This window comes from Neofelis nebulosa, chromosome 10 (assembly GCF_028018385.1).
Source record: "Neofelis nebulosa isolate mNeoNeb1 chromosome 10, mNeoNeb1.pri, whole genome shotgun sequence".
NCBI classification, from domain to species: domain Eukaryota; kingdom Metazoa; phylum Chordata; class Mammalia; order Carnivora; family Felidae; genus Neofelis; species Neofelis nebulosa.
In genome coordinates this window covers 108111024-108138224 of record NC_080791.1, presented here as the reverse complement: position 1 = coordinate 108138224, position 27201 = coordinate 108111024, and the positions used below count along the sequence as shown (strand labels likewise).

The following is a 27201-nucleotide window of genomic DNA, read 5'->3' as shown; positions in this document are numbered from 1 at the left end:
GACACATTAGTAGGGGCTCCGCAGGACACAGCTCCCACGGCAGACACGGACTATGCGGTAAGTGAACAAACAGTGGACAGGATGAGTAGTGACAAAAAGGCCCCGGCCGGGGTGGGGCCGCGAGCCACTCCGGACCTGAGCGGCGGACCACCCACGGGGCCGTGGCACCGCGCCGCGCACACCACGGCCAAACCTCGGCGCGCGCGCCCACAGCGGCAGGCGAGGGAGCATATCTGCGCGTGCGCAGAACGCTCGGCCCCGGCGCGGGGGTGGGGCGGGGAGCGCGGTTGCGCGTGCGCAAAAGGGCTGGCGGGCGCGCGGCAGGAGCCAAAGCGCGAGCGAGCGCCTGAGTGAGTTCGCGAGCCGCGCTTCGTGCGCAGTCGACGCCCGCACGTTTCGCGGGCGCTCCGCGGGCGGAACTGCGGCCGAGGCCGCTTTTACGAGGCGCGAGGAACCCGTAGCCTGTATAAGGGCCCGGCCTGGCCTGGGAAAGTCTTGAGTCTGAGGTAACGGCCCACAGCGGCCTGGTGCTCCCGTGAGGGTGGCGCTTCGTGGCCTTTTATTTTCCGAGGGAGAGTTACAGCCCCGGCGGCCCCTCCCTTCAGCGGCGCGAGAGGGCCAGGCTGCCGCGGCCACTTGCAGGCCGCGAGGGTGGTCCGGGGCGGGCCGGGCAGGGGGGGCGGCGGCGGCGGCCTGGGCCGACCCCCTTCGCCGGGCGAGCGGAGCGGCGCAGCCGCGGCCGAGATCGCGGCGCGCTGGCCGCTCTTCCCGCCCGCGAGGGCCGCCCCGTCTTCCGAGGGCCCCGCGCCCCCCTCGCCGCACCCTCTTTTTTAAAACCCCCTTTCCCCGTAACGAAAGCGTGCCCTCTGCTCTGCAGCCTCCCGGTGACCCCAGGCTCAGCGGTTGCCACGGAAGCAAGACTTCGCCCACGGAGACGTTTCTTGTCCCCGCCATGTCTTAGTGATCTCGGGGAGTCTCTGCCTTGCCTGCCTCAACCTGGGAGGGAAATACTGGAGGCGTGGCACTCAGTGAGACCTCCCCTTCCCACCCCCCACCACCCCACCCCCACCCCCGCCCCTGTTTGAATCTTGGCATCTGCGAAAGTGGAAAGATTCAGCCTGCCTCGGTCCTTGATTTCCCTCAACTTCAGTTCCTCCCCTTGCGCCTGTGCAGGTGGTGAACCTACCGCAGTCTCCCAACCGTCTCCCTAAAATCGCTCTTTGGCTGGCTCGTGGGCACCTTAAAATTGAGCACGTCCCACTAAGGAGGTCACATCTTCCCCCTCAGAAATGGACTTTCCAGGGGCGCCCGGGTGGCTCAGTAGTTGTGGGGTTCTTGATTTCAGCTCAGGAGGTCATCGGCAACTCCCGGTTGGTGAGTTCCAGCCCCACTTCGAACTCTGCTCTGGCAGTGGGGAGCCTGCTTGAGCCATCTCTTTCTCCCTCTCTCTTACCCCTCCCCTGCTCGCTCGCTCTTTCTCCAAAAAGGAATAAACTGAAAACTTTTTAAAAAATGTACTTTATAGGGGCGCCTGGGTGGCTCAGTCAGTTGAGCGTCCGACTGCAGCTCAGGTCATGATCTTATGGTTGGTGAGTTCGAGCCCTGCGTGGGGCTCTGTGCTGACAGCTGGGAGCCTGGAGCCTGCTTCAGATTCTGTGTCTCCCTGTCTCTCTGTTCCTCCCCGGCTCACACCATCTCTCTCTTTCAAAAAATAAATAAACATTAAAAATTTTTTTAAAGTTTACTTTCTAAGGCTACTTTTTCAGGAAGTGGTACTTTTTTTTCTCTTCCATTAGCTGCTCAAGCAATTAGGAATCATCTTTGTTCTCTCTCCCTTCCCTCATCAGTTGACAAAATCACGACTAGACATCTTCGCAGGCATCCTCCAAACCAATCCTTCTTCATCTCCGCTTTTGTCACTGTAGACCAGGCCACCGAATCAGCTTCTGCCTAGCACCACAGGCATCGCCTAGCTGGTCCTAGTCCTTTTTTATCTGTTCTTGTTCTGGATTATTTCCCACGTTACAACCGGATCCATACGGATGTGTACTTTAACTCACAGCTGTGTGGTCATTTCTTTATTATACCCTTCAGCGCCTTCCTGTTGCTTTCAGGATAGACTCCACAATTCATAACCTGGGCTGTAAGTAAGTCCCACATCCCTTCTTTACCTGCACTTTCTCCCCTGATGATCACGTCTGTTCAATAGTTTCAGATACCACCTAAACACTGATTACTTAAATTTACATTTCCGTCCTGATTTCCATCTCTTGCACACTAGGAGACCACCCTCTCAGCATATCCACTGGGATGTTGAACAGGCGTTAGACTTAACCAAAACAGAACTATTGAGTCTCTCTACAAATCTCTTTCCCTAGAATCCTTCCCATCTCACAAAAGGGTATGCACCATCCTCCACCTAATAGCAAAGGCTGAAAACGTAAGAACCGTCCTTGACTCCCACATCGAGTCCATCAGTCTAAAATATACCCCCATTCAGCTATCCATTACGACTCCCCAGTCAAAATCAGCATCATCTTTCTCCTGGACTACTACAAAAGTTTCCTCACTGGTTCCCTGCTTCTACTTTTACCCTTGTACAGTTCATCTTTCTAAAACAAATCAAATCCTTTCATTCTTTATAAAACCCTTAGCATCAAATTTGAACTCTTTACAGTGGCCTACAGGCCTTACACGATCTGGTTGCTTCTTATCTCTGACTTCGTCTTCCTCTATTCTGTTTTCGTTCTCTGTGCTCCAGTCACACTGACCTTTCTGTCCATTAAACCTCAGCCACCCATCACAAGGCATCTGTGATTGCTGGTTTTTTTTCTGCTTGGAATGCTTTTCCTTTTGACTTCGCATGGCTGTTCACCTTTCCATTTGGGCCTCAGCTCAGCTGTAATCTTGTCCGAAAAGTCTTCCCTGGCCACAGTAGTTAAGCACCCTCCCAGTTACTCTTTTCTATGAAACTCTTTTATTTTCTTTAGAGTACTTAGAGTACTTCAAATTACATTTATGTACTTACATGTTTATTGTTGCTTCCACACCTGAAATATAAGCCCTTAAAGACAAGTTATCATGTCTCTCTTGTTATACTCTAGACATAGAGCGGTGCATAGTAAGGCTCTCACATGTATGCTGACTAACTCGTTGCTTACCTGTATGTGTTATTTCAAAGCACTGTCCTTTTTGCCCACTAGGTTCCAAGTTTCTATACTTCTTTCTTTTGAAAGCGCCATGCTCTCTCCAAGTTGAAGACTCTTACATCTTCTGTTTCCTGTACGCACCTCAGACCTGCTCTCTTTTTGTGCGTCCCTAACTCATATTCATCCCTCAGGTATGAGTCTTTTACTTAGAATGGGCTTCCATGATTTCCTTTCTAGGGTTAGGATTCTCTGTATCATGTTCCCATATCACCCTGGTTTTTTTGGAGCAGTCACCACACTTGAAATGATTTGTAAGCTCTTTGCAGGTGAGGACCAAGTTCCAATCCTCTCCACTTTATCTCCAGCACTTCCGCTTCTGGAACATTGTAGGCATGCGAATATTTGTGAGCTGAACGAATGAATGTTGAATGAACATGAGATTGAGAGGCTCAGATCAGGTAAAAACTAGGAGAGCAGTTAGCATGGAAAATGAATTAGCTGACTCTACCTTTCCTACTTCAATAGAAGTTTTTGGATCTTGTGAGCTAGAGATAAGAGAGCATTATATACACTGAAAGTGCTTTATAAATATGAGGTTTGCTTGTTTGCTAAGGCCTCTTCACCATTAGAGCCCTGTGGTTTGATGGTTATCCAAAGTACAAAACTTTATGTTTCTTAGCAATAATAAATGATTTGTTGTTTTAGAGCTAGGCTTAAAATGTAAAATACAAAGAATTGAGGCTAATATTGAGTGTAGGCCCGTTCATAATCAGTTGGACTGTCTTGCTTTAACAATACATCTGAGTTTTAGTCTTGCCTGTCATGGCCAAATTAGATGATCTCCTCAAGTCAGCTATATCTTTTTGTAAATACAGTTCTTATCTCTGCCCCCCGCCCCACATCTCACTAGAATTGGATTAAACTTAGTAAAATATTTCAAATTTCCTGTATGAAATGTCTCTCATTACATAAAAAGTAATTTAGTTTTCCTATTAATTTCTTCAGAATCTGCCATTGTTTCCTGGCAAGAACAAAGCTGGATATTTTAGAAGCTTTTCTTTTCTTTTCTTTTCTTTTTTTTTTTTTTTTTTTTTTGTAACTAGGCTCCACACTCAGCATAGAGCCCGACTCAGGGCTTGAACTCACGACCCTGAGCTGAGATCAACAGTTGGACGCTTAACCAACTGAGCCACCCAGGTACCCCTCAAGCTTTCTTTTCACACTTTCCTGTATCAGTCTTCTGTCACTAAGACCATCGAGATATGTACATCAAGAACTCAGAGTTTTGAGCTCAAGAGTTGTAAAAGCTGTTCCTTTCTCTCTACCTAAGCATATTCTCTAAACCATTTGCCCTTCTGAAACTACTGATGCTTCCCCCCCCTCCCAATTTTACATATTCTTCCCTACATGTCCGGGTGAGTACAGGTCAACTCACCCAATGGTGTAACCAAAAGATAAAATGTCTCTCATTGCCTTCAGTTTTACATCCAAATGCTTTTTGGGTTCCTTTTTGGGTTGGTAGGATGTTTAGAGTGCTACAGTGAATTCAGTGTGATGTGAATGCTGATAGGTTGATCATCATGTAACAAGCCAGAGCTTCTGGGCAGGGTGATGAGATGAGATACCATTCTATTGCTTTTCTAGAATAAGGACCACAGTTCTGGACCTATTGACTAAAGGTAGTTTTTCCAATAGCTTTTAGGATGGTTAAGATGTAGGTGGTGCAAAGGTAACTTAAGAGATTAACTTCGACTCCTTTCTCGTCTACGGAGTTGTCCATTAGGCCTTTCAATTTCACTTTAGGGCATCTTCCTACCTCTCTGTTAGAAACTTTAGTTACTCCTTACCTCTCAAACAAAACAAAACAAAATCTAACACAGTTCCAAGGGCAAATCTATTCCTGAACAAATGCCAAGAGCATTTTAAAGATTGTGTTTTACCAGAAAGAGTAGGAAGAAACCTAAAGAGAAAGAATGATACCAGTAAACACGAAAGTATTCTGGGTAGTCTTAGGTCAGTCTCTCCCTGTCCCCTCCCATATCTTAAGACTTTGTTTTGTCTTAGAAAGATTATTCTTTATTGAAAAACCTGTGTAGAGCACTAAAATAAGCAGTTATACCTGCATTATTTCATCAGCCATCCTAGCTACCCTGCAAGGTAAAGAAACGGAGAATAGTTCCTTTTGACAAGAGAGCTTGAAGGCAAACAAATGTGAACACTTTAACACTCCAAGAAATAATTCTAAGAACATTTGATCAGAAAAGCTTACATTTTGGTTTGATGCCTTTATACCCAGATTGAGTTTGCCTTGAGTCATCCACAATTACAAGAGTGACCAGGGTTACAATTTAATAAAGTGACTGACAGGGTATTGCGATGTAATGGGGAATGCGTGGGTCAAAGGAATCCGCAATCTTGGGGAGCGCTAATCCTGGTTCCGTACTAAGTTATATGACACCTTGTGGAAGTTATTTCCTTCTTTGGTGAAATCACTTTATTCTCATACCGTCTAAAACAGAGGGCGCTTCCAACTATAGGCAGCCATGAATCTCTGTTTGGAAATACAGACTTCAGAGAGTCTGAACATACTTCAGTAAAGCCAGGCAGACCCTGGAGACTAGCCAAGGACTTGTGAAGGTGGAAGGAGTTGCTGGTCATCTGTCTTCAATCTCAATTCTAAAACTTGGGTAGTAAATTCATAGTATCAGTGGGATTTCCCTGTTTTGTTACCCCCACTCATTAATGGTCACAGAGCCTATCATATTAGATCTGCTCAGTAAATGTATTTTGAATAAACGCTTATGAAGCTCTTTTATTCTTTAACACTGTGGAGGATTTTTCCATCAAATATCACCAGATATATTTAGTGACAGCACTTCCTTATCTTCCACCTCAATAGTCAATATTATCCTCATATAACATTCAGCCCTGCTTTAGGTTCTATGAACTGACCCAGATGTTTCTTTATGTGAAAAAATTACTAAAACCTTAAAAAATCTAACATCATTGCCTATGTGGCATTTAAATATAATTATTGGAAATTTTCAAAGAAAAGGTTCTTGATTGGGATTTGGCAGATTTTGCGCTGAAATTAAAGGTAGTCAGTTTTCCTCTCTTAAATTTGCTTTTCTAGTGAAGCATTAAGAGAGAAACTCTTCAAATCTATCAAAACAGCTAATGTTTATGTAATATTCTAGAGTTTATGGAGTGCTATTTACAGCATAATCGCATTTAATCCCACTACAATTCTAGATGGGATTCCCATTTGCAGATGCAGAAATTGAGACATGGCAAGGCTAAGTGACTTGCTCAGGATCTACTGGCTAATAAGAAGCAGAGCTAGGACTCAGGCCTTGATCCTCCAATTGCAAATCTTACGTGTTTCCAACTAATGCATTTTGCTTCTAAACTTTTCTTTGTTTTAACACCATCGTGTTGTTTGATCACCTAAAAATGGATTGAGAGTGACCCTTCTTCATATGTTAAGACCCCATATTGTTATCTTGACTACAGTACTTAGGTTGAAAAATAACCTTGTGAAATCTTTGAACCAATAGTACTATGTGGTTGCTTTGGATTATGCTGTCTAATCTTTATTTTCAAATGAGGTAATTAGTGTGTGGTTGTTTCTGAAGCAGGCAGCCAGCAATTAACAGGCAGGCCCCAGCCAGAAGAGGGCTGTTGTTACCTCTTTCGGACAGCCACTGTGGTGCAGTACATGAAGTTTCCTCTCTGGATTGTCATTTCCAGCAAATGTCCTTCATTTCCTTTGCTCTGATCCCCTAGCCCTCAGTCTGTGGTGAGAGGTGACTGCATTTTAGTAAAACTCTCTGAATAACTGAAAGCTAAATTTTTGTGGCAGGTAGGCTCCTTTCCTACTTAGAAAAGTCATCTTAGCACCGAAAACACCATCAAATCTAGCTGGGTTCCTGCCATGCCTTGGGCATGGGAATCAACAAGATTCCCTCCCTCCCCCCCCCCCCCCCAGCCTTCCCCACCCCACCTCAGGATATGAACAGTATTTCCCCTCTGGTAACTTTGCAGTTGGCACCAAGTATTTCTTTTCACTTTTGACTGCAATTCTAGTCTAAATAGTCTCATGGGCTCTGGCTCCAACCCCCTGTCATTCTAATCCCAAGCAGCTGAGATCAGACACTGGGATATCTCTTTACTGGCAGCCCCAGACATGAACTCTGGAAATTGTGGGAAATTCCATTCTTTGGGCACGTAGATCTTCTGACTCCACCACACGAGAGTTTTCCCTGCTGAGTATAAATGGTACTGGGGTAATATGGAGGAAAGAGTAATGAAAATAGTCCTTTATGTGTATATAGTATTTTAATACTTACAAAATGATTTATATTCATTATCTTATTTTTTTGTCCTAAAAACCCCAGAAAGCAGAGTAGGAAAGTGGTTAAGAGGTATCAAGTCTGGCTTCATATTACTTCATTTGAAACTCAGTTCCAACATTCATCTCTCAATGTCTCAGTTTCCTTATATATCAGATTTGGGCTGTTGATCTCAAAGCCTTGGTGTAAGGATTAGGTGAGATGATACATGTAAGACACTTAAGGTAGGGCATTTTAAAAAGTTGTTGTTAATTGTTATTATTGTATAAATAAGAAAATCAAGGCCCGGAGAAGCCAAGGAGGGATATTGGACCCGAGACTCAAACCTAAATTATTCTTTCTTTGTGCCTGTTCTGTCTACCCATCTTAGCTACCTCTGAAATCAATACTTTGTGTTGTGTGTAGGTAGCTTTTATCCTCAGGAACTCTGAACCTCTCATCTCATTATTTATTACTTACATTTCCATATGAAGAGACAGAAAACGCAGGGTTTATTATCTCTACAAGTAAAAAGAGGCACAGAAAAATCCCAGTGACTTAGAAAATCACTAATCACTGTGCTTAATTCTTTTTAGTGTGTACCGAATGCCTGCTTGGAGGAGAAGAGACGTGCCATTCTTCTTTTCCCATCTTTCCCTTTTCCTGACTCTCCCTCAAAGAGGACCTTAAGTGACAGAGATTCAGGAATAGGAAACCTAAATCTAGTAAGTGCTAGGAGGATAGTAGGTACTCTTGTGGCACAGGGCTGTCTCACGAGTGGTGAGAAGGAAGAGTGGTTGAGAGGTAGGGAAGATAAGGCATTCCTTGGCAGCACTGGGAAACATTAGCGTACATCCTTATTTGCTGCATGAGCTGTGGCAGGAAGGTGTGTTCCTTCCTTAACTTCATCTAAAATTAACAGCAGAGGTCTTCCTAATTGTGCCACCTATTGGTACATTTGGATTGTTTCATTATTTGACTTGAGTCCTCTTCATACTGGCCTAGATTCCAAGGAAAGTGGGGACAAGGGGGGAGAATAGATTCAAGAGATGTTTGAGAGAGAGATTTAATCATAACAAAAACCTTATGAGGCATCAGATGTTGGTTATCATTAGTCTCATGAAGAGAAGTGATTTGCCCGAGGTTGTCAGGTAAACTACAAAACTCGAACCCAGGTCTTCCGATTTCAAGTATACAGATTATTCCCAAACACCGTGTATCTTCCCCCATGCAGGTAGAAGAATGGTCCAAGTGATTAAAATAGGTGATTAATGTAAAATCTGAGACGGGACATAGGCAGTGGTGCCGAATGTTGGACATTTTACTCATGAAGAGATGCTACGGACTGGGCAGGTTCTCTTTCCCATATGATAACATAAGGAACCATCTTTAGCTTTTTAATAATTCTCTAATATTTGTATTTCATTTAGGCTATCATTTGGAAGCAATGAGTTTAAAACCCTTCACCTACCCGTTTCCAGAGACGAGGTTTCTTCACGCAGGACCCAATGTGTATAAATTCAAAATTAGATATGGCAACAGTATCAGGTAATTTTGAAGCTAAGAGAATAGCCTTTGCAAATACAGGTTAGTACATTCCCACGAGTATCCCTTCTCTACCTTCACCCTGTCCAGGGGACTGGCTGAATTAGCATCTTGTAGGACTCTGTTTCCCATGTATTTTATTTTATTTTTTTAAGCTTATTTATTTGAGAAAGACAGAGACAGTGAGAGTGAGGGAGGGACAGAGAGAGAGAGGAAGAGGACGAGAATCCCAAGCAAGCTCCACACTGCCAGCAGAGAGCCCATCACAGGGCTCAAACCCATGAAACTGTGAGATTATGACCTGAGCTGAAACCAGAAGTCAGATGCTTAACTGACTGAGCCACCCAGGTACCCCTGTTTCCCAAGTATTTTATAGTCCATATATTAATATTCATGCAAGTTTCTAAATTAGTGATGGCATACCTTTGGAGCAGTAGTTCTCAAGATTTTTTTATCTCAAGATCTCTTTGCACTCGTAAGATTATCAAGGATCCCAAAGAGTTTGGTTATGTGGGTCATACCTGTCAATATGTATCATATACAGTTTAAAACAGGAAAATTAAAATAACATACTTACTAATTTAAAAATAATATATCATTAGGGGTGCCTTGGTGGCTCAGTCAGTTAAGTGTCCAACTGCAACTTAGGTCATGATCTCGCGGTTCGTGACTTTGAGCCCCACATCAGGCTTTCTGTTGTCAGGACAGAGCCTGCTTCAGATCCTCTTTCCCCCTTTCTCAATGCCTCTCCCCATTTATTCTCTCTCTCTCTCTCTCTCTCTCAAAAAATAAATAAACTTAAAACAAAAATAATATATCATTATGCTAAGGGAAATTAGAAAGATAAATATCATATGATTTCACTCGTAGGTGGAATTTAAGAAACAAAACATGAACATAGGGGAAGAGAAGGAAAAATAAGATAAAAACAGAGACAGGCACCAAGGGATACAGGTGTGGTGTTTCGAAAGGACACATGCACCCCCATGTTTATAACAGCACTATCAACAATAGCCAGAGTATGGAAAGAGCCCAAATGTCCATCCATGGATGAATGGATAAAGAAGATGTGGTGTACATATATAAAATGGAGTATTACTTGGCAATCAAAGAGAATGAAATATTGCCATTTGCAACCATATGGATGGAACTAGAGGGTATTATGCTAAGAGAAATCAGTCAGAGAAAGACAAATATCATATGACTTCATTCATATGAGGACTTTAAGAGACAAAACAGATGAACATAAGGGAAAGGAAACAAAAATAATATAAAAACAGGGAGGGGGACAAAACATAAGAGACTCTTAAATATGGAGAACAAACAGGGATTACTGGAGGGGTTGTGGGACGGGGGATGGGCTAAATGGGTCAGGGGCATTAAGGAATCTACTCCTGAAATCATTGTTGTACTGTATGCTAACTAATTTGGATGTAAATTAAAATAAATTAAAAAAAAAAAAAACAGAGGCAGGCAAACCATAAGAAACTCTTAAATACAGAGAACAAATTGAGGGTTGCTGGAGGGGTGTTGGGTGGGGGGATGGGCTAAATGGGTGATGGGCATTAAGGAGGGCACTTGTCGGGATGAGCACTGGGTGTTATATGTAAGTGGCGAATCACCAAATTCTACTCCAGAATCCCTTATTACACTATATGTTAACTAACTTGGATTTAAATAAAATTCTTAAAAATTGCTGAAAATAATGTCGTTAAATGTTAACAAATAATATGTTTTATTAAAAGTAACTGTATTTTGGGGCACTTGGGTGGCTCAGTTGGTTGGGTGTCTTGATTTCAGCTCAAGTCATGATCTCATAGTTATGGGATCAAGCCCTGCGTCAGGCTTTGCACTGATGGTGTGGAGCCTGCTTGGGATTCTCTCTCTCCCTCTCTCTCTCTCTGCCCCTCTCCCCTCAAAATAAATAAATAAACATTTTTTAAAAAGGTTAACTATATTTTTGAAAAAATTAATGAGGAGATTGGCACTGTTTACATTCCTGGGATAAAGACCCTAGGAATGCAAGGATGGTTCAGTATACAGACATCAGGGGCACCTGGGTGGCTCAGTCAGTTAAGCATCTGACTCGATTTTGTCTCATGTCATGATCTCTCGGTCTGTTACATTGAGCCCCATGTCTGGCTCTGTGCTGACAGCCAGAGCCTGCTTGGGATTCTCTCCCCCTCTCTCTCTGCCCTTCCCCCACTCACTCTCTGTCTCTCTCTCTCTTTTTTTTTTATTTTATTTTTTAATTTTTTTTAATGTTTATTTATTTTTGAGACAGAGAGAGAGCATGAATGGGGAAGGGTCAGAGAGAGAGGGAGACACAGAATCTGAAACAGGCTCCAGGCTCTGAGCCATCAGCACAGAGCCTGACGCGGGGCTTGAACTCACGAACTGCGAGATCACGACCTGAGCCGAAGTCGGACACTTAACCGACTGAGCCACCCAGGCGCCCCTCTCTCTCTTAAAATAAATAAGCATTAATAAATACACACACACACACACACACACACACACACACACACACACACACACAGAAATCAACCAATATAATACACCACAGTAACAGAATGTAAGGGGAAAAAGTCACATGATTATCTTAATTGAGAAAGAAAAAGCATTTGACCAAATCCAGCACCCTTGCATGATAAAAACACTCAATAAACTAGGAATAGAGGGGAACTTCCTCAATATGATAAAGACCATATATGAAAATCCCACAGCTAACTTAGTTATGAAAAACTTAAAGCTTTTCTCTCAAGATGCTCATTTTCACTACTTCCATCCATCATAGTACTTGTTTCTAGCCAGAGCAATGAGTCAAGAAAAAGAAATAAAATACATACAAATTGGAAAGGAAGAAGTGAAACCATCTCTATCTGTGAAAACCATGATCTTACCTGTAGAAAACCCTAAAGAATTCATATTAGAGCTGATCAATGAATTCAGCAAAGTTGCAGGATACAAAATCAACACACAAAATCAGTGGTATTTGTATACACTAGCAAAAAACAATCTGAGAAGAAAATTAAGAAAACAATTTCATTTACAGTAGTACCAATAAGAAAAATATTTAGCAATAAATTTAACCAAGGAGATGCGAGACTTGCCTACTGAAAACTACAAAAAGTTGCCAAAAGAAATTGAAGACTTAATAGATATCTATGTTTGTGGATTGGAAGACTTAATATTATTAAGATGACAAAGCAATCTACAGATTCAGTGAAATCCCTATCAAAATTCCAGTGGCATATTTTGCAAAACTGGACAAGCCCATCTTAAAATTCATATGAAATGGAGCATCCAGGTGGCTCAGTGGGTTGAGCATCCATCTCTTGATTTTGGCTCAGGTCATGGTCCCAGGGTCATGGGTTCGAGCCCCACATTGGGTTCTACACTGAGAAGTGGAGCCTGCTTGGGATTTTCTCTCTCCTCCCGCTCTCTGTCTTAAAAAAAAATCATGGAATTTCAAGAGACCCTGAATAGCCAAAATAATCTCAATAAAGAACAAAATTGGAAGACTCCTACTTCCCAATTTAAGAACTTGCTACAAAGCTCCAGGTAACCCAAAAAGCTACAGGTAATGGCGTAAGAACAGCTTACAGACCATAGAATAGAATTGAGAGCCCAGAAATAAACCTTCACATTCACATCTTTGGTCAATTAGTTTTGGACTAGAATGCCAAAACTATTCAATAGTGTTGGAACAGTGTCTTTAACAAATGGTTCTGAGAATGGATATCCACATGCAGAAGAATGAAGTTAGACCCTTATACTGGACACAGAACTTACAAAAAATAGATCAAAGACCTAAATTTAAGAGCTAAAACTATAAAACTCTTAGGAGAAAACATAGGTGCAAATCTTCATGACTTTGAATTTGGCAGTGGTTTCTTAAATACCATACCAAAAGCATAGGCAACAAAAGAAAATTCGATAAATTTGGACTGCATTAAATTTTTAAAAATTGTGCATCAAAGGACACTATCAACAGAGTGCAAGGGCAACTCACAGATGGGAGAAAATATCTATAAATCACATATCTGGTAAGAGTTTAATATCCAGAATATAGAAAGAAGTAGAATTCAGGGAACCTGGGTGGCTCAGTCTGTTAAGCATCCGACTCTGGATTTTGGTTCAGTTCATGATCTCATGGTTTGTGAGTTTAAGCTCCAAGTCTGGCTCTGTGCTGACAGTGCAGAGCCTGCGTGGGATCTCCGTCTCCCTCTCTCTGTCTCTCTGCCCCACACTGCTTGTGCTCTCTCTCTCAAAAATAAACACTATAAATAAATAAATGAACATTAAAAGGAAAGAAGTACAACTCAAAAACAACAAAATAAACCAGTTTAAGAATCGACAAAGGCTGGGGTGCCTGGGTGGCTCTTTTAGGTGACCAACTTCAGCTCAGGTCTTGATCTCGAAGTTGGTGAGTTTGAGCTCCCCATGGGGGTCTGCACTGACAGTGTGGATCCTGCTTCAAATCCTCTGTCTCCCTTCTCTCTCTCCCCTCCCCCGCTTGTGCACACGCGCTCTCTCTCTCCCTCTCTCAAAAATAAACATTTAAAAAATAATAAAAATGGACAAAGTATTTAAATAGACATTACTTCAAATGAGATACACAAATGGCCGATAAGCACATGAGAAGATGCTCAGTATCCTTACACCAGAGACATGCAAATCCAAACCTTAATGAGATACCACTTCACACCTACTTGGATGGGTATTAAAAAACAAAAAACAAAACAAAAACAGAAAATAACAGTTGGCAAGGATGTGGAGAAATTGGAAGTCTTGTATAGAACTGATGGGAATATAAAATAGTGCACCTGCCATGGAAAACAATTTGGCAGTTCCTCAAAAAGTTAAACATAGAATTACCATATAACACAGCAATTTCATTCCTAGGTATATGCCCAAAAGAATTGAAAACAGGGAGTCAAGCAGATTCTTGTACAACAATGTTCATAGCTGTATTATTCATGATAGAAGATGGAAACAGCCCAAGTGCCATCAAATTGGTGAATGTATAAACAAAATGTAGTTATATGCGTGCTGTATACATATATGCAATAGAATATTATTCAGCTACTAAAGAAATTGCAAAAGAAATGAAGTTCTGATACCTGTACAACATGGATGAACCGCGAAAACATTATGCTAATTGAAATAATCCAGGAACAAAAGGAAAAATATGATACTACTTCTATGAAATATTAAACAGGAAAATTCATAGAGACAGAAAATAGATTAGGGGTCACCAGGGGAGGGGTGGAGGGGAGAATGAGGAGTTATTGCTTAATGAGTACAGTGTTTCTGTTTGGGAAGATAAGCTTTGGAAAAATAGTGGTGATGGTTGTACACCATGGTTGTGAGTCTAATTAATACTGCTGAATTGTATACTTAAAAATGGCTAAAATGGCAAATTTTAGTTTATATGTATTTTACCACAATTTTAAAATGTATTAGTTAATTTAAAATAATGTATCCATTAAGTGTTAACACATTTTTATTAAAAATAGCTAATTTTCAAAGACAAAAAAATTAATGAGAAGATTGGCATTGTTTTAAATTTTTGCAAATCTCATTAGTCTGGCTTAATAGACTGATAGATTATATCTGCTTCTGCATTCAGTCTGGTTTTTTTGGTTGAATTATATGAAAAAAATCCAGCCCCACATAGATGTGTAGTCGGGGAAGGTAGAGATTTATTAATAGCCTTCACAGATTATTGTGGGCATTCTTTGACCCTACATTAAAATTTAAGAAGTGATAGTTTTTTTGTTTGGTTTTGTTTAACGTGGTGCTTTTTTAAAAGTTAGTTGCAATATGGAATCTGAAATTCTATCACTGAACTTTTTGAACTTTGCTATATTAAAATCTGTCTTGTTCTGGGAGTGAATCTTTTACCTAGGATGATTTGTAACATAATGTGTTTCATTGGTCATTTGGAAAATATTGGTTGACTGACTTATATAGATAATCCAAATGTCAACACACTTCGTTGTACAATATCAAAAAATCATATCTGTTAATATCACGATCAATCTTAGAAAAGTGTTTTAAGTTTTTGAAATTTGTCAATCTCACTGTGGTGGATTGAGTTTTCCAAAGTTCAAATTTTGCTTGAAATCCCAAAATTCATCATTGGCACAAATAAATACTGTCGGTTGTTTTGCTTGAATTGATAAGCTCGCTATTCATTTTTGAGGAAATGTCACATTTCTAAATCTGTATAATGACTATAGTTTGTTAGCTGATCATTGAAGTAAAATACAATTCCATGAAAAGCAGCTCGTTTAATCTGCAACTTTAACAGTTAGTTGCCCAAGTGCTTTTCCTCAAGACACCCATCATATTTCTGTATGCAGCAGAAGTACTTAATGAATACTTCCCATTTTATCACATAGTGTATTGAAAAGACATGTATTTAAGGGTTGAGATTTTATAAAATTATTAATTTTTTTCTTGCTTCCTCAACTATATTAAATGAAGCTGGATTTTTTTTTCCTGTGTGGCAGTCAAGATTCCCACAACTGCTAGTACAGTTTAGTGTATAACTAGCTAGATTTGTGCAAAGGCACCAGCAATTTTGCCCTCCATTGCTTTTGTACTAATGATTACAAATGTTAACACAGCAAGGAAAAAAAAAGGCAAATAACATCTTATTATTAGTATAAAAATAGTTATGCCTTCAAGAACACTTGACAGGGGCTTGAGGATGCCTGGTGGTCCACAGACTACACTTGAGTACAACAAGTCTAACAAATTATTAACTTAATTTCAGGTCTTGGCAAGTTAATGGGGAAGATATTTTGGAACAACCTTCTACCAGTTCTCAGACCATACCACCTAGGTGATCACTTCTTCCCATGAGCTGTTGGTCAACACACACGATTCTTACTTAGTCATGTTTCTGTAGCTCAGTGGAAGTGTCATTTTTGCTCTGCTGTCTACTCTGTACTGACAGTAGAGTCTACCGTCTTCAGAGCTTTCCTTCTCAGCTTATTTATCTCTCGTTTGTTTACCTTCTAGAGGGGAAGAGATAGAAGATAAGGAAGTCATCCTCAAGGAGCTGGAGGTAGGGGAAAAAGACAACTTCTGGGAAAGTTATTCTTTAAGCCAAGGATGCGTCCATTTCCAGCTTTTAATTATTTCCTGTGAACTGAGTCACAACCTCCACTTGATCACTTGGCTTCTCCCTGCCGTAGTTCCTCTGCGAAGAAACTTAACTGTTTTTCCAAGGAAATTAAAGCCTGTATCCTTTCTCAGTTCTTCTAGTTGAAGTGTCAGCACCTTTGAGGCTTAGAGTTCTATTGTTTCCACCAGAGTTCCCAGCCCTCTGCAGCTCTCTTCTGTGGTGGCTGGCATGGAGAAAGCTTCTGGAGGACTGCCGCCTTCCAGGGCTCTGGGAAGCCTCACCCTCCCAACCACTGCCTGGTACTTGACGTTCAGGAAACTCAATTGTAAATACACATACAAGACTGCTGTGTCTTCATTTTAATTGGAAACATTTGCAATTGCTTTATTCCCACTTCATTTTCATTCCTCCTTTACCCAGCCTTACTTAGGTTCTCCCACAGGAGAAACACTGAGCAAGTGAACAGCTTTGTAAATTGGTGAACGCGTTGGACAAGGAGTCAGAGCTCTGGGCGCTGGCCTTGGATTCCAGCCCTGGCTGAGCCACTGATTAGCAGTGTGAACCCCAGCAAATCATTTCTGTCTCTTGGTCTTAATTGCCTTATTCATAAAATGAGAGTTCTAAACTAGTTTATTTCTCTTCTGACTTCACAACTCAGTGATTTGGGACCGTTCAGATTTATAAAGACATACGCTGTCATATTTCAAGGAATTTGAATACAATGAAATATACAAACACAAAACTCTATGAAACCAAAATTTGAGTCCTGGCCTTAAAGGTATCTATAGCTCTTTGGCTAAGTGTTGAAGGTACATTAGAATCTTGTGGGAGATCAGAGACATTGTTATAAATAACAATTATTTTAATAATAGAACCATGAGAGTTTTCTGCTTATTTTAATTGTAAGTAGAACAGAGTTTATTTCACTTTGCTTCAGTTAACGTGGGCAGAGAAAAGTGCAAGGCAGTATCTAGCAAAGTGGAGAGACCATAGACCTCAGAGCCAGTCACACCTGGATTTGAGTTAAGTTCTGCCTTCACAATGGGACTTTTGGGCAAGTTACCTACCTTCTCCAAGCCTGCTTCCTTACCTGTCAATGAGGTTGATAAACAGTACCTGTTTTCACGATTGTGGTGAGGGTTAGAAATAGATGTGTGCAGTGCCTGCCACACAGTAGCTCAGTATGTGGTAGCTAGGGAGCATTTATATACATTTATAACCAAAGTTTTCAAGGTGCTTTTTCTGTGTTCTTGCTCTCAGCTTTCAGGCAGATGTTCTCATCTTCTTTTACTCAGAAAACATTTGTTGATAGGCATTGTGCCTAATGAATGGTTAAGAGAGTAAGCCCTGGAACCCCATTGCCTGGAACCCCATTGTTCATATCTTGGCCCCCTCCATTACTCCCCCATTACTAAGAAAGGGCATTTCAGGCAGAGGGAACAGAGCACAGAAATGGAGGATCAGAAGGCATGTTCAGGGAACAGCACATAGTTCAGCTTTAATAGAATGAAGGGTTTGCGAAAAGCAGTGACAGGTGTAAATGGACAGATTGGCTGGGACTAGACAATATTAAACTCATTTCAGATTTTTTTTTCCAGGATTCTATTCGTGTGGTCTTGGGAAACTTGGACAATCTGCAGCCATTTGCTACAGAACACTTCATTGTATTTCCCTGTATCCTTTCATTTCAGGATAGAAATAAGCTACAGGTCACATTATAGATTCAAATGAAAGCAGCAGACTCGTAGGACAGGGAAGGGCAAGGGTCTTATCCCTAGAATAGTACTCAGGGATTCGTACTGACTGCTTTCTCCACTCCTTAGCACCATTTCTCAGATAAAAGCAAATGGGAAAGAGTGTCCCACCTGAAATTCAAATATGGGGAAATCGTCTTGGCCCCCTATCCATTTGTTTTTACTCTGTATGTGGAGATGAAATGGTTTCATGAAAAGCCGTCACCTGGTAAGTAGAATGATGGAGGTTTTAGTGGTGGAGGAGAAATAGGGAAGGTTGAATGTCCGTGGGTTAGCAGTGCAAGGTCAGTATGGCAAAATGGCCAGCCTGACTGGGCCCTAACACCACACAGTGTAGAGGTTAGGAGCAAGTGCTCCAAGCCAGACGGCCTGGTTCAAATCCCAGTGGTTTTGCCACTTGAGAGCTGTGTGACCTTAGGTGAGTTACTTAATCTTTCTATGCCTCCTTTGTGAAATGGCGGATAATAATAGCACCCATCTCACTGAGTTGTTAAAAAAAAAAAAAAAAAAAAAAAAAAATATATATATATATATATATATATATATATATTAATAAACAAAGTCTGACTGACAGTAATCACTCAGTGAAAGAGATCTCTTAGAGATCTCTTATATAAAAATACTTCCTTCCATTTTAGAGTATTCAGTGACTTTTACATTAGCGGTATCTTAAAGGCATCTCCAGGTTTTTAATCTCTGAAGGCCATTGCTATTTTTACTCGTAGAGGGACAAATAGATACCTGCCAGTTTGATTTGGAAAAGAGTGCAAAGGCCTTGCCTCAAAGTATCTCCCCAATTCATTTGTCACTGATGTCTGAAGTTCTGCCTTTTTTCTTTTTTTCTTCTTAAAAATTTTTTTAATGTTTATTTATTTGTGTGAGAGAGAGACAGACAGACAGAGTGTGAGCAGGGGAGGGGCAGAAAGAGGGAGACACAGAATTGGAAGCAGGCTCCAGGCTCTGAGCTGTCTGCACAGAGCCCGACACGGGGCTTGAACTCACAAACTGTGAGATCGTGACCTGAGCCAAAGTCGGACGCTTAACCGGCTGAACCACCCAGGGGCCCCTACCTTTTTTCTTTTATACTAAGATCATTCCCTTTTAAGTGGCATATCATCAGAATATAATATAAATGTAGTATGTTTGACCTTGTAGATGACAATAGTTCTTTAAGTCTAAAAAATAGGGGAAGAGAGTTTGAAGACCCCGGATTTCTAGCAAAAGTGGTACCAGGTGGAAAACGGAAAAGGCATACATAGAGCTTTTTGTCTACGACCAGTTGTAAGAAATAAGTGGTAGCCAGAAATCCAGGTGAAACAGCATCGTGATCCATTATAACCTTCAAATTTCCGTTGTAGGGAAACCAATAAATGACAGCCCTCTTGGATTGGTAAGTTTGCCTTTTCTATACAAGATGAAAATTGCCTTTATTGCCATGTCTTGTCCAAAAAGTCCTGCTCTTGTCTCTTCCTCTTACTTTGCCCCTTGGTTGCTGCCCAGGTCCAATCAGAATTGCATACATGAGACCATCTTTTTCCTCTTGGCTAAATTTCTAAGACTGTCTCTAACAACGATATCTAGCCTCACTTGCGAAGCTGGTGTTAAAAGTTGCTGTAGGCAATTTAGAGATGGGGAGTTCTCTTCACCGTGCCCTCGTGAACTGTGAGCAGGTCTGGAAAAGGAGTCACAGGAGTCTGGTTCCTCTCTGAAGGTGCCGGCGGAGACAAAAGCAGCAGGAGCCATGATGAGGAAACGAGCACGAGTGGAAGTACCCAGCCCCCTGCACAGGCCAGAGCTGGACAGGTCAGTGGTGTTGGGAGAGAGTGGAAATCCTGCATCCTCATCAGGCTTTGCCAGCTATTGCTGCTGGCCGATCTTGTCCTTCGCTGAGTCACTTTTTGTCTTCAGCCTTCATTGGTACCTGCTTATTTCCGGGGGCGGACTCAGGGAAGGAGACACGTTGATGTTTGCAAAGTAATTTGAACACAGTTCCTTCCTCGGCAAAGTGGGAGTCTTCTGCTCATCAAGACAGTGACTATGAGGAAATCATAGTCTATGATCACATCTATGTACAATTGAATCCAACACATACTCAGCACTCAGTATGGTCACACTACCAGAAAGCCCAAGACTTAAGAAGTCCCAGCATATTATATAAGAACACAGAGAAATCCTCAAGAGAGTGAGAAAAAAATAAAATAAAATTCTATTTTACCTAGTAAGCAGTGAAGTTTTTTGGAAATCTGCCTTTAAGAGAGAATGTGAGCTAAAATGTAAATACGTACAAGAGGGTATGTATCAGTCAACGGGTGAAATACTGCAATATTAGGGTCAATGTTGAACATATCCTTAACATGTTGAAGTTGCGTTTGTGGAGGCTACTTACTTTATTCTTTACAATCTCTGTCAGGGACAGAGTGAATCAGTAAAGATAAGATAATTCAGTCATTCTTAACTCGCACCCAGAGAGGGCAGCTGGAATAATCCAAGGTGTGGTTTGCTCCCCAGCCCAAAGTGCTTTCAGCCCTTGTTCCCAGAGAGCAGCTGCTCCTTTTCTGGGGTCGTGTGGGCAAACAGTTCCGTGAGGGAACTGAGGCCTCTACCCTCCAGAGGCACATGTCAGGGAAGGGTCAGGAAACTTCTTTCCCAGACAGGTGGAATGTGAAGGTACTTGGAGGTGTGAAGCTTTGCTCTGTTCTGTTTGACTGAATTTTCCGTGGAGATGAGGACTCACATCTTCCCTTTCTCTGGGTTTTGATGCAGTCAAGTATTTCAAAATCTGATTACCTGCGGTCAATCACGTTTTCCCTTTCTCAACCCCTAGATCCTTAAATGTTTCAAATTGGGATTCTGCTGTGAATTAAAGCAGCACCCAAAGAAAATCTGGCCACGCGATTTATTCCGTAGGCCAGGAGTGGTATAAAAATAGCCAACCTGCTGAAATATTCATTTAGGCCACATTTGCTTAGATGTGATGTTGCTGCTGCCAGTAACATTTCCTGGGCTTTTTTCCCCACCTCAGGGCCAAGATGGGGATTTCCAGCCAAGGCCCCAGCAAAAAGAGGCCCCTTATGGAAACCAGGAGGGTAAGCACCAAAATGGAGGCTTCAAGGCTTTTGGCCGTTCCTGTTCTGTAACAAGTCATAATTCCTGTTACCAGCACATTTTGGTCCTAAGTACAGACTGAATTGACTGAACTCCTTCTCAGGTTTCACCATCTGCGGAATAACATTCGGCCACTCTACTTTTGCCACAGCCTGTCCCCAAAGTAGCCACGTAATACACACATCGACGGATCCTTTTGTTAAAAGGCCTTTTCTTCTCAGCTTAAAAAGCTGCTTCTTGTACTCCGCAGTGAGAGAAGAAAATAGGTCTGTTGAATCGGGGTGGGGTCTGGCATAGAATTTTGTCATCTTAGAAAACTTTCTGCCTTCATCTGCACCGGGGTCTGAGTCTGGGAGCATCTAGTTTTTATAGGCAAGCTAGGCACACATCAGCATGGGATACTGGTAAGAGAAAACTTCACTTAGAGCAGTGATGGGCTGGCCCCAGTGGCATTTGATTTCATTTGTGAGGTTTATTCCCCATTTAGATATTCATATACCTGCTACTCTTGCATTTCAGGGCTTCTTTTTTAGGAGCCTGTAGAAGAGTCCCCTTTTTCTTTTCTTCCCCTCTTGAAATAGCTGTTATTTGTGCCTTTTTCTTACTTTTCACTTATCTCTCCAAAGTAGCTCTGACCTTAAGTATTTAAAGTTACTTAAGGTCACACTCCCTGTTCACCTCCCTCGCCTTCCCAGAACCCGTAGCATGATCAGTTATGCAGTAAGTATCTGTAAAACATGTGCCTTTATTCGACAAACTGACTGCGTGTCTGCTGTGTGCCAAGTACTAGAGATCTCCTGCTCTCCCCTAAAAACGCCAACTGTGTAAAAAGCTAGGCAGACAATTATCGATAGATGTGCTACGTGCAAGAATAAAGGAAGCAAAGGGACCACAAAGGAGAACCTCACCCAAACCAGAGGGGTGGGAGGGAGGCTTCTCAGAGAAGCTCAGAGAACTAAAGCCAAGAGGAACGGATATAGTGCTTTTGGTGACTGCAAGCCAGTGCACCTGGAGCTCAGAGTACAGTGCTAAGAAATGTTATTGGAGAGATCAGCACAGGCTGGATCTTGAAAGACTTAAGGCCAACCTCAAGATCACAGGCTTTCCCCTAAAACGTTTTTTAAGTAGGAAAGTAAAGTGATTTTCATTTCTATATGATTATTCTGCCTCCTGTTTGCAAGGTATCGTGTTAGGTGCTGGGGTGCACCCAAACGTGTAAAACGTGGTTTTTCTTGCAGGAATTTATTGTTTAGTTAGGGAAGGAGAGAACCCTCAGGGACTCAGTCCTCTGGCTCCGTGGGTAGGGGCAGGGTATAGGACCCATTATGCCATGGCCACCTGGCCCACTGAGTGATTGTAGACAGATGATTGCCCTCTTCTATACTCCTGTCCTTTCAAGAGGGAAGAAAAAGAAATGAGAAAGTACAGGAGGGGTACATGAAGCTCTGAAGAACAAAGACGCTTTATACAACCAAGATAATTACTATTAAAAGAACATTTCCCTCACTCTCTATCCTTCATACCTTCCTATTCTTAGTTTGACACATCATCTCCCTCAAGAACAGTACCCACAGTTTCTTACTCAACATAATTACCTTTTCAACCTGATACTGGGTTTAGAAAAAAACTCTGAGTCCAAAAAAAAAAAAAAAACAACACCGAAACAAAACCCAAAAGGAACATGTTTATTGATTTTGACTCAAAGCCCAATGACAGTCTCCATTGTAGACCCTGTTCCCAGAAAGAGGATTTCTCTTGAATTAGAGTGATCGTAGTGGCTCTCAGTGTAAGTCACTTGAGATGGAAAAATCGAATTTGCTCCTATGGTCCAATGCTTAATATTTTCTCTCCCCTTTGGGGAACTCAAGATGTAGGGACACAGTCAGTGTGGACTGTCATGTCTTAACAGGACACCACTGGGAGCTGATACAGGGAAAGCTTAGAAGAACATGGCTCATATCTAAATAAGGTCTCTGTTTCATAAGAGGTGTTTTGGGGAGAATGGGAAGGAAAGGCAGACCCATTCCCTTTATTACTCGAGGTGCCAGACTAGAGATCCAGACTTTGTAAGGACAAAAAGGGGGAGAGCAGATGTAAAACAGACTGCTGTGTGTGTGTGTGTGTAGCTTTTTTTTTTTTTTTTGCCACTTCTGCTTGAACTGCTTGAACTTTTTTTAAAATTTCTTTTTTTTTTTTAATTTTGAGAGAGAGCGTGAGCCAGGGAGGTGCAGAGAGAGCAAGGGATAGAGGCTCTGAAGCAGGCTCTGCACTGACAGCAGAGAGCCCAATGTGGGGTTTGAATTCAAGAGCCACAAGATCATGACCTGAGCTGAAGTTGGACGCTCAACTGATTGAGCCACCCAGGTGCCCCTCGAACTATACTTCTAAGCAGATCCGGCCCTGAACATATAGAGGACAGTTTTGTGTTGGGTTGTCAGTGTGTTATTATGTCTATTATGTTATTATGTTGGATGTCCCAGATGGTACCATCAGTTTAATTTCAGGCTATGTTTTTCTTTTCTTGTGACATTTTCCTGAGGAGACATCTGGCAGGATTTTAGGAGAACACAAATGCTAACCTATATTGTGAGGGGAGTCTGCCCTGGTTGAGAGATCTTTACCTCTGTCCCAGGGCCTTTGAACCCTTCTATTCCCCACTGCCACCCTTAGTAGATGCTTTCATTAGAGCCAATGCAGCAGAATTTAAGCTCCAAACCATAGTTTCATTAAATTTGTAAGAATCATTTTCTCAAGCTAGAAGTTAGAGCTGTGCCCTCTCAATTCCATCTCCACCCTGTGGTGGACTGCAAGCCAGTGCACCTGGAGACTTAGAAGAGGTAAGAGTTCCCCTTCAGTTTTATAGGAGTATGACCCAGGTAGCAGCCTATGTGTTCTGGAAATTGAGGGTTTATGGAAATGTTTATCTTAGAAATACAACTCATGCTTAAGATGGAGGCTACATCCTAATTTCTTTCTTTCTTTCTTTTTTTTTTTTTCATCCTAACTTTCCTAGAGGCTTATCATACCTCTGCCTCCCAGACCCACCTTGATAGTCCACAACCCCTGGCTGTAGAATTCTTCACCAGCACAATGGCTCAAGGAACTTCCCAGCACTGCTAAGGTAGTCAGGCCCTTTCCAGGTGAGGGGAGTGGCCAGTTAGCAGAGAGTCCCAAAGAAAATATATGAACCATGATTCTGAATATTGGGGTATCAACTGGAAATGTGGGCTTGGAACCAGGTTATAGGATGTCCTCCTCAAAGTATTAAAAGAAGTTCCGTAGGGGCTCCTGGGTGGCTCAGTCGGTTAAGCGTCCAACTTTGGCTCAGGTCATGATCTCACGGTCCATGGGCTCGAGCCCCGTGTCAGACTCTGTACTGTCGGTTACAGAGCCTGGAGTCTGCTTCGGATTCTGTGTCTCCCTCTCTCTTTGCCCCTCCCCAACTCATGCTCTGTCTCTCTCAACAAATGAATAAACTTTAAAAAAAGAAGTTCTGTAAAGGAGTAGCCCAGGGAGAAGACTGAGTTATAGTGTGCTGCCTGCTTATGCCATAGTCATATTTCCACTACCCCAGCTCTAGCCACACTCATCTTTTTAGTTGTTAAAGGTAGTGCGTCCTATACACCATGTCCCTGTCTAAAATGCCCTGCTCTCTCTGACCGTCTCCTCACCCCCATTATGATAAAATTTCACTCATCTGTCAAGACCCCATTCAAATAGCACTTTCCCTACGAAGTCTTCCTTGACTAACCACCAACCAACAAATAGCATCCTGCCCACCAAGATGTATGGGAGTCAAGTTTAAAACTTTTCTTGGTCCTCTTTTTATCAGAACATGGAAAGAAAAACCAAGCAGAAATGTCAGGAGAGCCCAACGTTTGATATCACTGATGTCCAGGAACAGGGTAGGTTCTGGGAAATTTATTCTCTTTTAATAATCATCCTGACCTCTTTCGTTCTCTGATGAGCAGAGCAACACAGAGCTGAGTCTGGGCACACTTGCTGGGTGATATACCTGCTCCCATGAAGACTCTTGTTGGCCATCCTCTGGTGTGGGGGCCTGCCCTCGAATAGTAAAAGCTCCCTCAGCTTCCAAGAGAAGTGAGAGGAAACGATGCATGTCCTTCCTGTGCAAATGATGGTGAAATTGATGCTCCCACTATTTGAAAACATTTCTATACGGGTGATAAGTTTTACAGAAAAGTTGGGAGGGATGTGTTTCACTGTTCTGTCTCGTTGGAGAATAATCTCCGGGAAGCTGTCTTTCCTCCTCTTCCCTTCAGGGCATTAGTGTGAATATTGAAGGTGCAGTAGATGTTCAGCAAAGGCTGGAAATGCTTGTTAAGATGTCCAGCATGAGGATTCAGTATGGATTGTAGTTATCACAGATGCAGGGATGTAAGCACATGAGTTCTTCAACGAGTTGTCATTCCATGAGAAAACATCATGGTGGGTGGCTAGGACTTAAGCCGTGTAAAAATCTCAGGGGCCCAACTAAAAATCGTCCAAGGTCAGAGTAGTATCTTACTGGGCTGAGATGAAATTGGGAAGGTCTCAACAAACAGTTTGGCTAGCTTCGAACAAATGGTGTGAGGCTGCCCTTGGCCCATACTAGATGTCATGTGAAAATCCCTGGGCTAATACCTTTTCCCTGCCTGAGTGTTTTCCTTGCAGATTCTAAACTGGGGGACAGCCTAGTGAGACACATCATCCCCCCATTGCAGCAAGACAATCCATCTCCACCGGAAAGACCCGCAGAGCTGGCAACCAATGGCTTCTTTGGGTTTCTAAGGTAGGATGGATTTCTCTCCTGTCATTAAACTGAGACCCAGGGCAACCTAGCTCCAGAGTCCGCCTCATTGAATCTTTTGGGGAAATTAGAAAAGCAAGCAGATTCCCCACATAATCTCTATTTTTCCCGGGATACAGGATGGAAATGAGACAGCACAAGGGCCCTAACTGAATTTAATAAAGACCGTGTCTTGTTCGCTTTTACGCATCCCACCCCACCCCACCCCAATGTGCCTAGCATTGGACCTTGTCCCATAAATGCTGCTTAAACAGAGCCTGTTCTTATCGTTAGGTCATTCAGATGCTTCGGTTACCAAAATGTTTCCATTCTCCTCCCTGAATCGAGGCTGTCTTCGGAGTCCTTTTTGCGGAAGACAATTAGCAAATCCCTTTATTCATCTAGAGCTCAGCCATCCCATTGAATTCTCCTTCGTGTGTCCCTCCTGAGTATAATTGAATTTGGGTACCTTTTCAAATGCTGTTCCAGACTTGAATCCATTCAGTGGTTCCCCGAAGCAAAAATGTCCTAGCTAATGGAGCCCTAATGGGACTGGGAGAAGGGAGGGACCTCTAGAATCTCAAGCCACTCTGGTCTCCTTCCTGCAGCTCTCTCTTCCCCTTTCGTTATTTCTTCGGAAAGAGCAGCCGGTGAGTCTTCCAGATGCAGCAGTGGGAAGAGCGTCCTCTCGCAATGACTCTTCCCATTCCACCCTCCATGCGTGACATTTCAGTCAAGGGGAACGTGGGCCCTAAACTCTCTGAGTCCTCTTGTGGGTTTGTCCTATCCTTTGCCTCTTTACAGTGGATTTTTTTTTTTTTCAATTTAAAACACTAAGAAAAGAACTTCCTAAAATGTTCTAGTCTGAGAATTGTACGCTCTGAGGGCCAGTTTAGGTCTTTCGTCTCCAGCACTTAGGATCCTAATGAAAATAAATTATTTATGAAGAGTTATTGACTGAATTTCATGAAGTAGAGAGAGAGAAAACTTCTCCCTGAAGATACGGGGAAGCAATGCCTGAAACCTCCCCTGGGTCTGCCTGGTCCTTGTTGGTGGGATGCTTTGGGTGGGTGGGGTCTGCACCTGACCACAAACTTTAGCCTCCCTGCCGGGGCCTAGGGAATGAAGTTTGTAAGACTCAAGAGCCCCACAGACCCCCAAGAAATCATCTGTCCCCAGTTCACCCAGTTTGGCCCCAAAGTGCACCCTCAGTGCATAAATGCTTTCCACTCACCTACCCCCTCTGGCTTTTGATAGGAAAACAGTTTAGCTTCTCAGATCAACTGCAGGTCAGCCCAGGTTAGGGCCCCTGGAGAAGACCAGGGCACCCCAGATCTGACTTCATGTAACCCAAAGGCTGGTCTGGGACAGACAGATTAGACTTGTG

At 42.5% G+C, this 27201-nt stretch overlaps 1 protein-coding gene across 11 annotated transcripts; it reads left to right on the top strand.

Moving 5' to 3' along the window:
- Positions 1–310: 310 nt before the first annotated feature.
- On the top strand, positions 311–26763 carry MAJIN (membrane anchored junction protein). 11 transcript variants are annotated; one of them, XM_058689574.1, is made up of 14 exons: positions 311–506; positions 878–1028; positions 3204–3340; positions 3437–3475; positions 8911–9028; positions 16061–16106; positions 17765–17840; positions 18003–18128; positions 19279–19310; positions 19611–19723; positions 20943–21006; positions 24858–24930; positions 25700–25817; positions 26423–26763. In XM_058689574.1, exons 4-14 carry the CDS (start codon positions 3454–3456, stop codon positions 26466–26468), a joined length of 834 nt encoding a protein of 277 aa, XP_058545557.1. In that variant the 5' UTR covers positions 311–506; positions 878–1028; positions 3204–3340; positions 3437–3453; the 3' UTR covers positions 26469–26763. The 11 variants fall into 11 exon arrangements, with proteins under 11 accessions (XP_058545557.1, XP_058545561.1, XP_058545563.1 ...); XM_058689578.1 differs by lacking the exons at positions 3204–3340; positions 3437–3475 and adding an exon at positions 8077–8205; XM_058689580.1 differs by lacking the exon at positions 3437–3475.
- Positions 26764–27201: the final 438 nt, after the last annotated feature.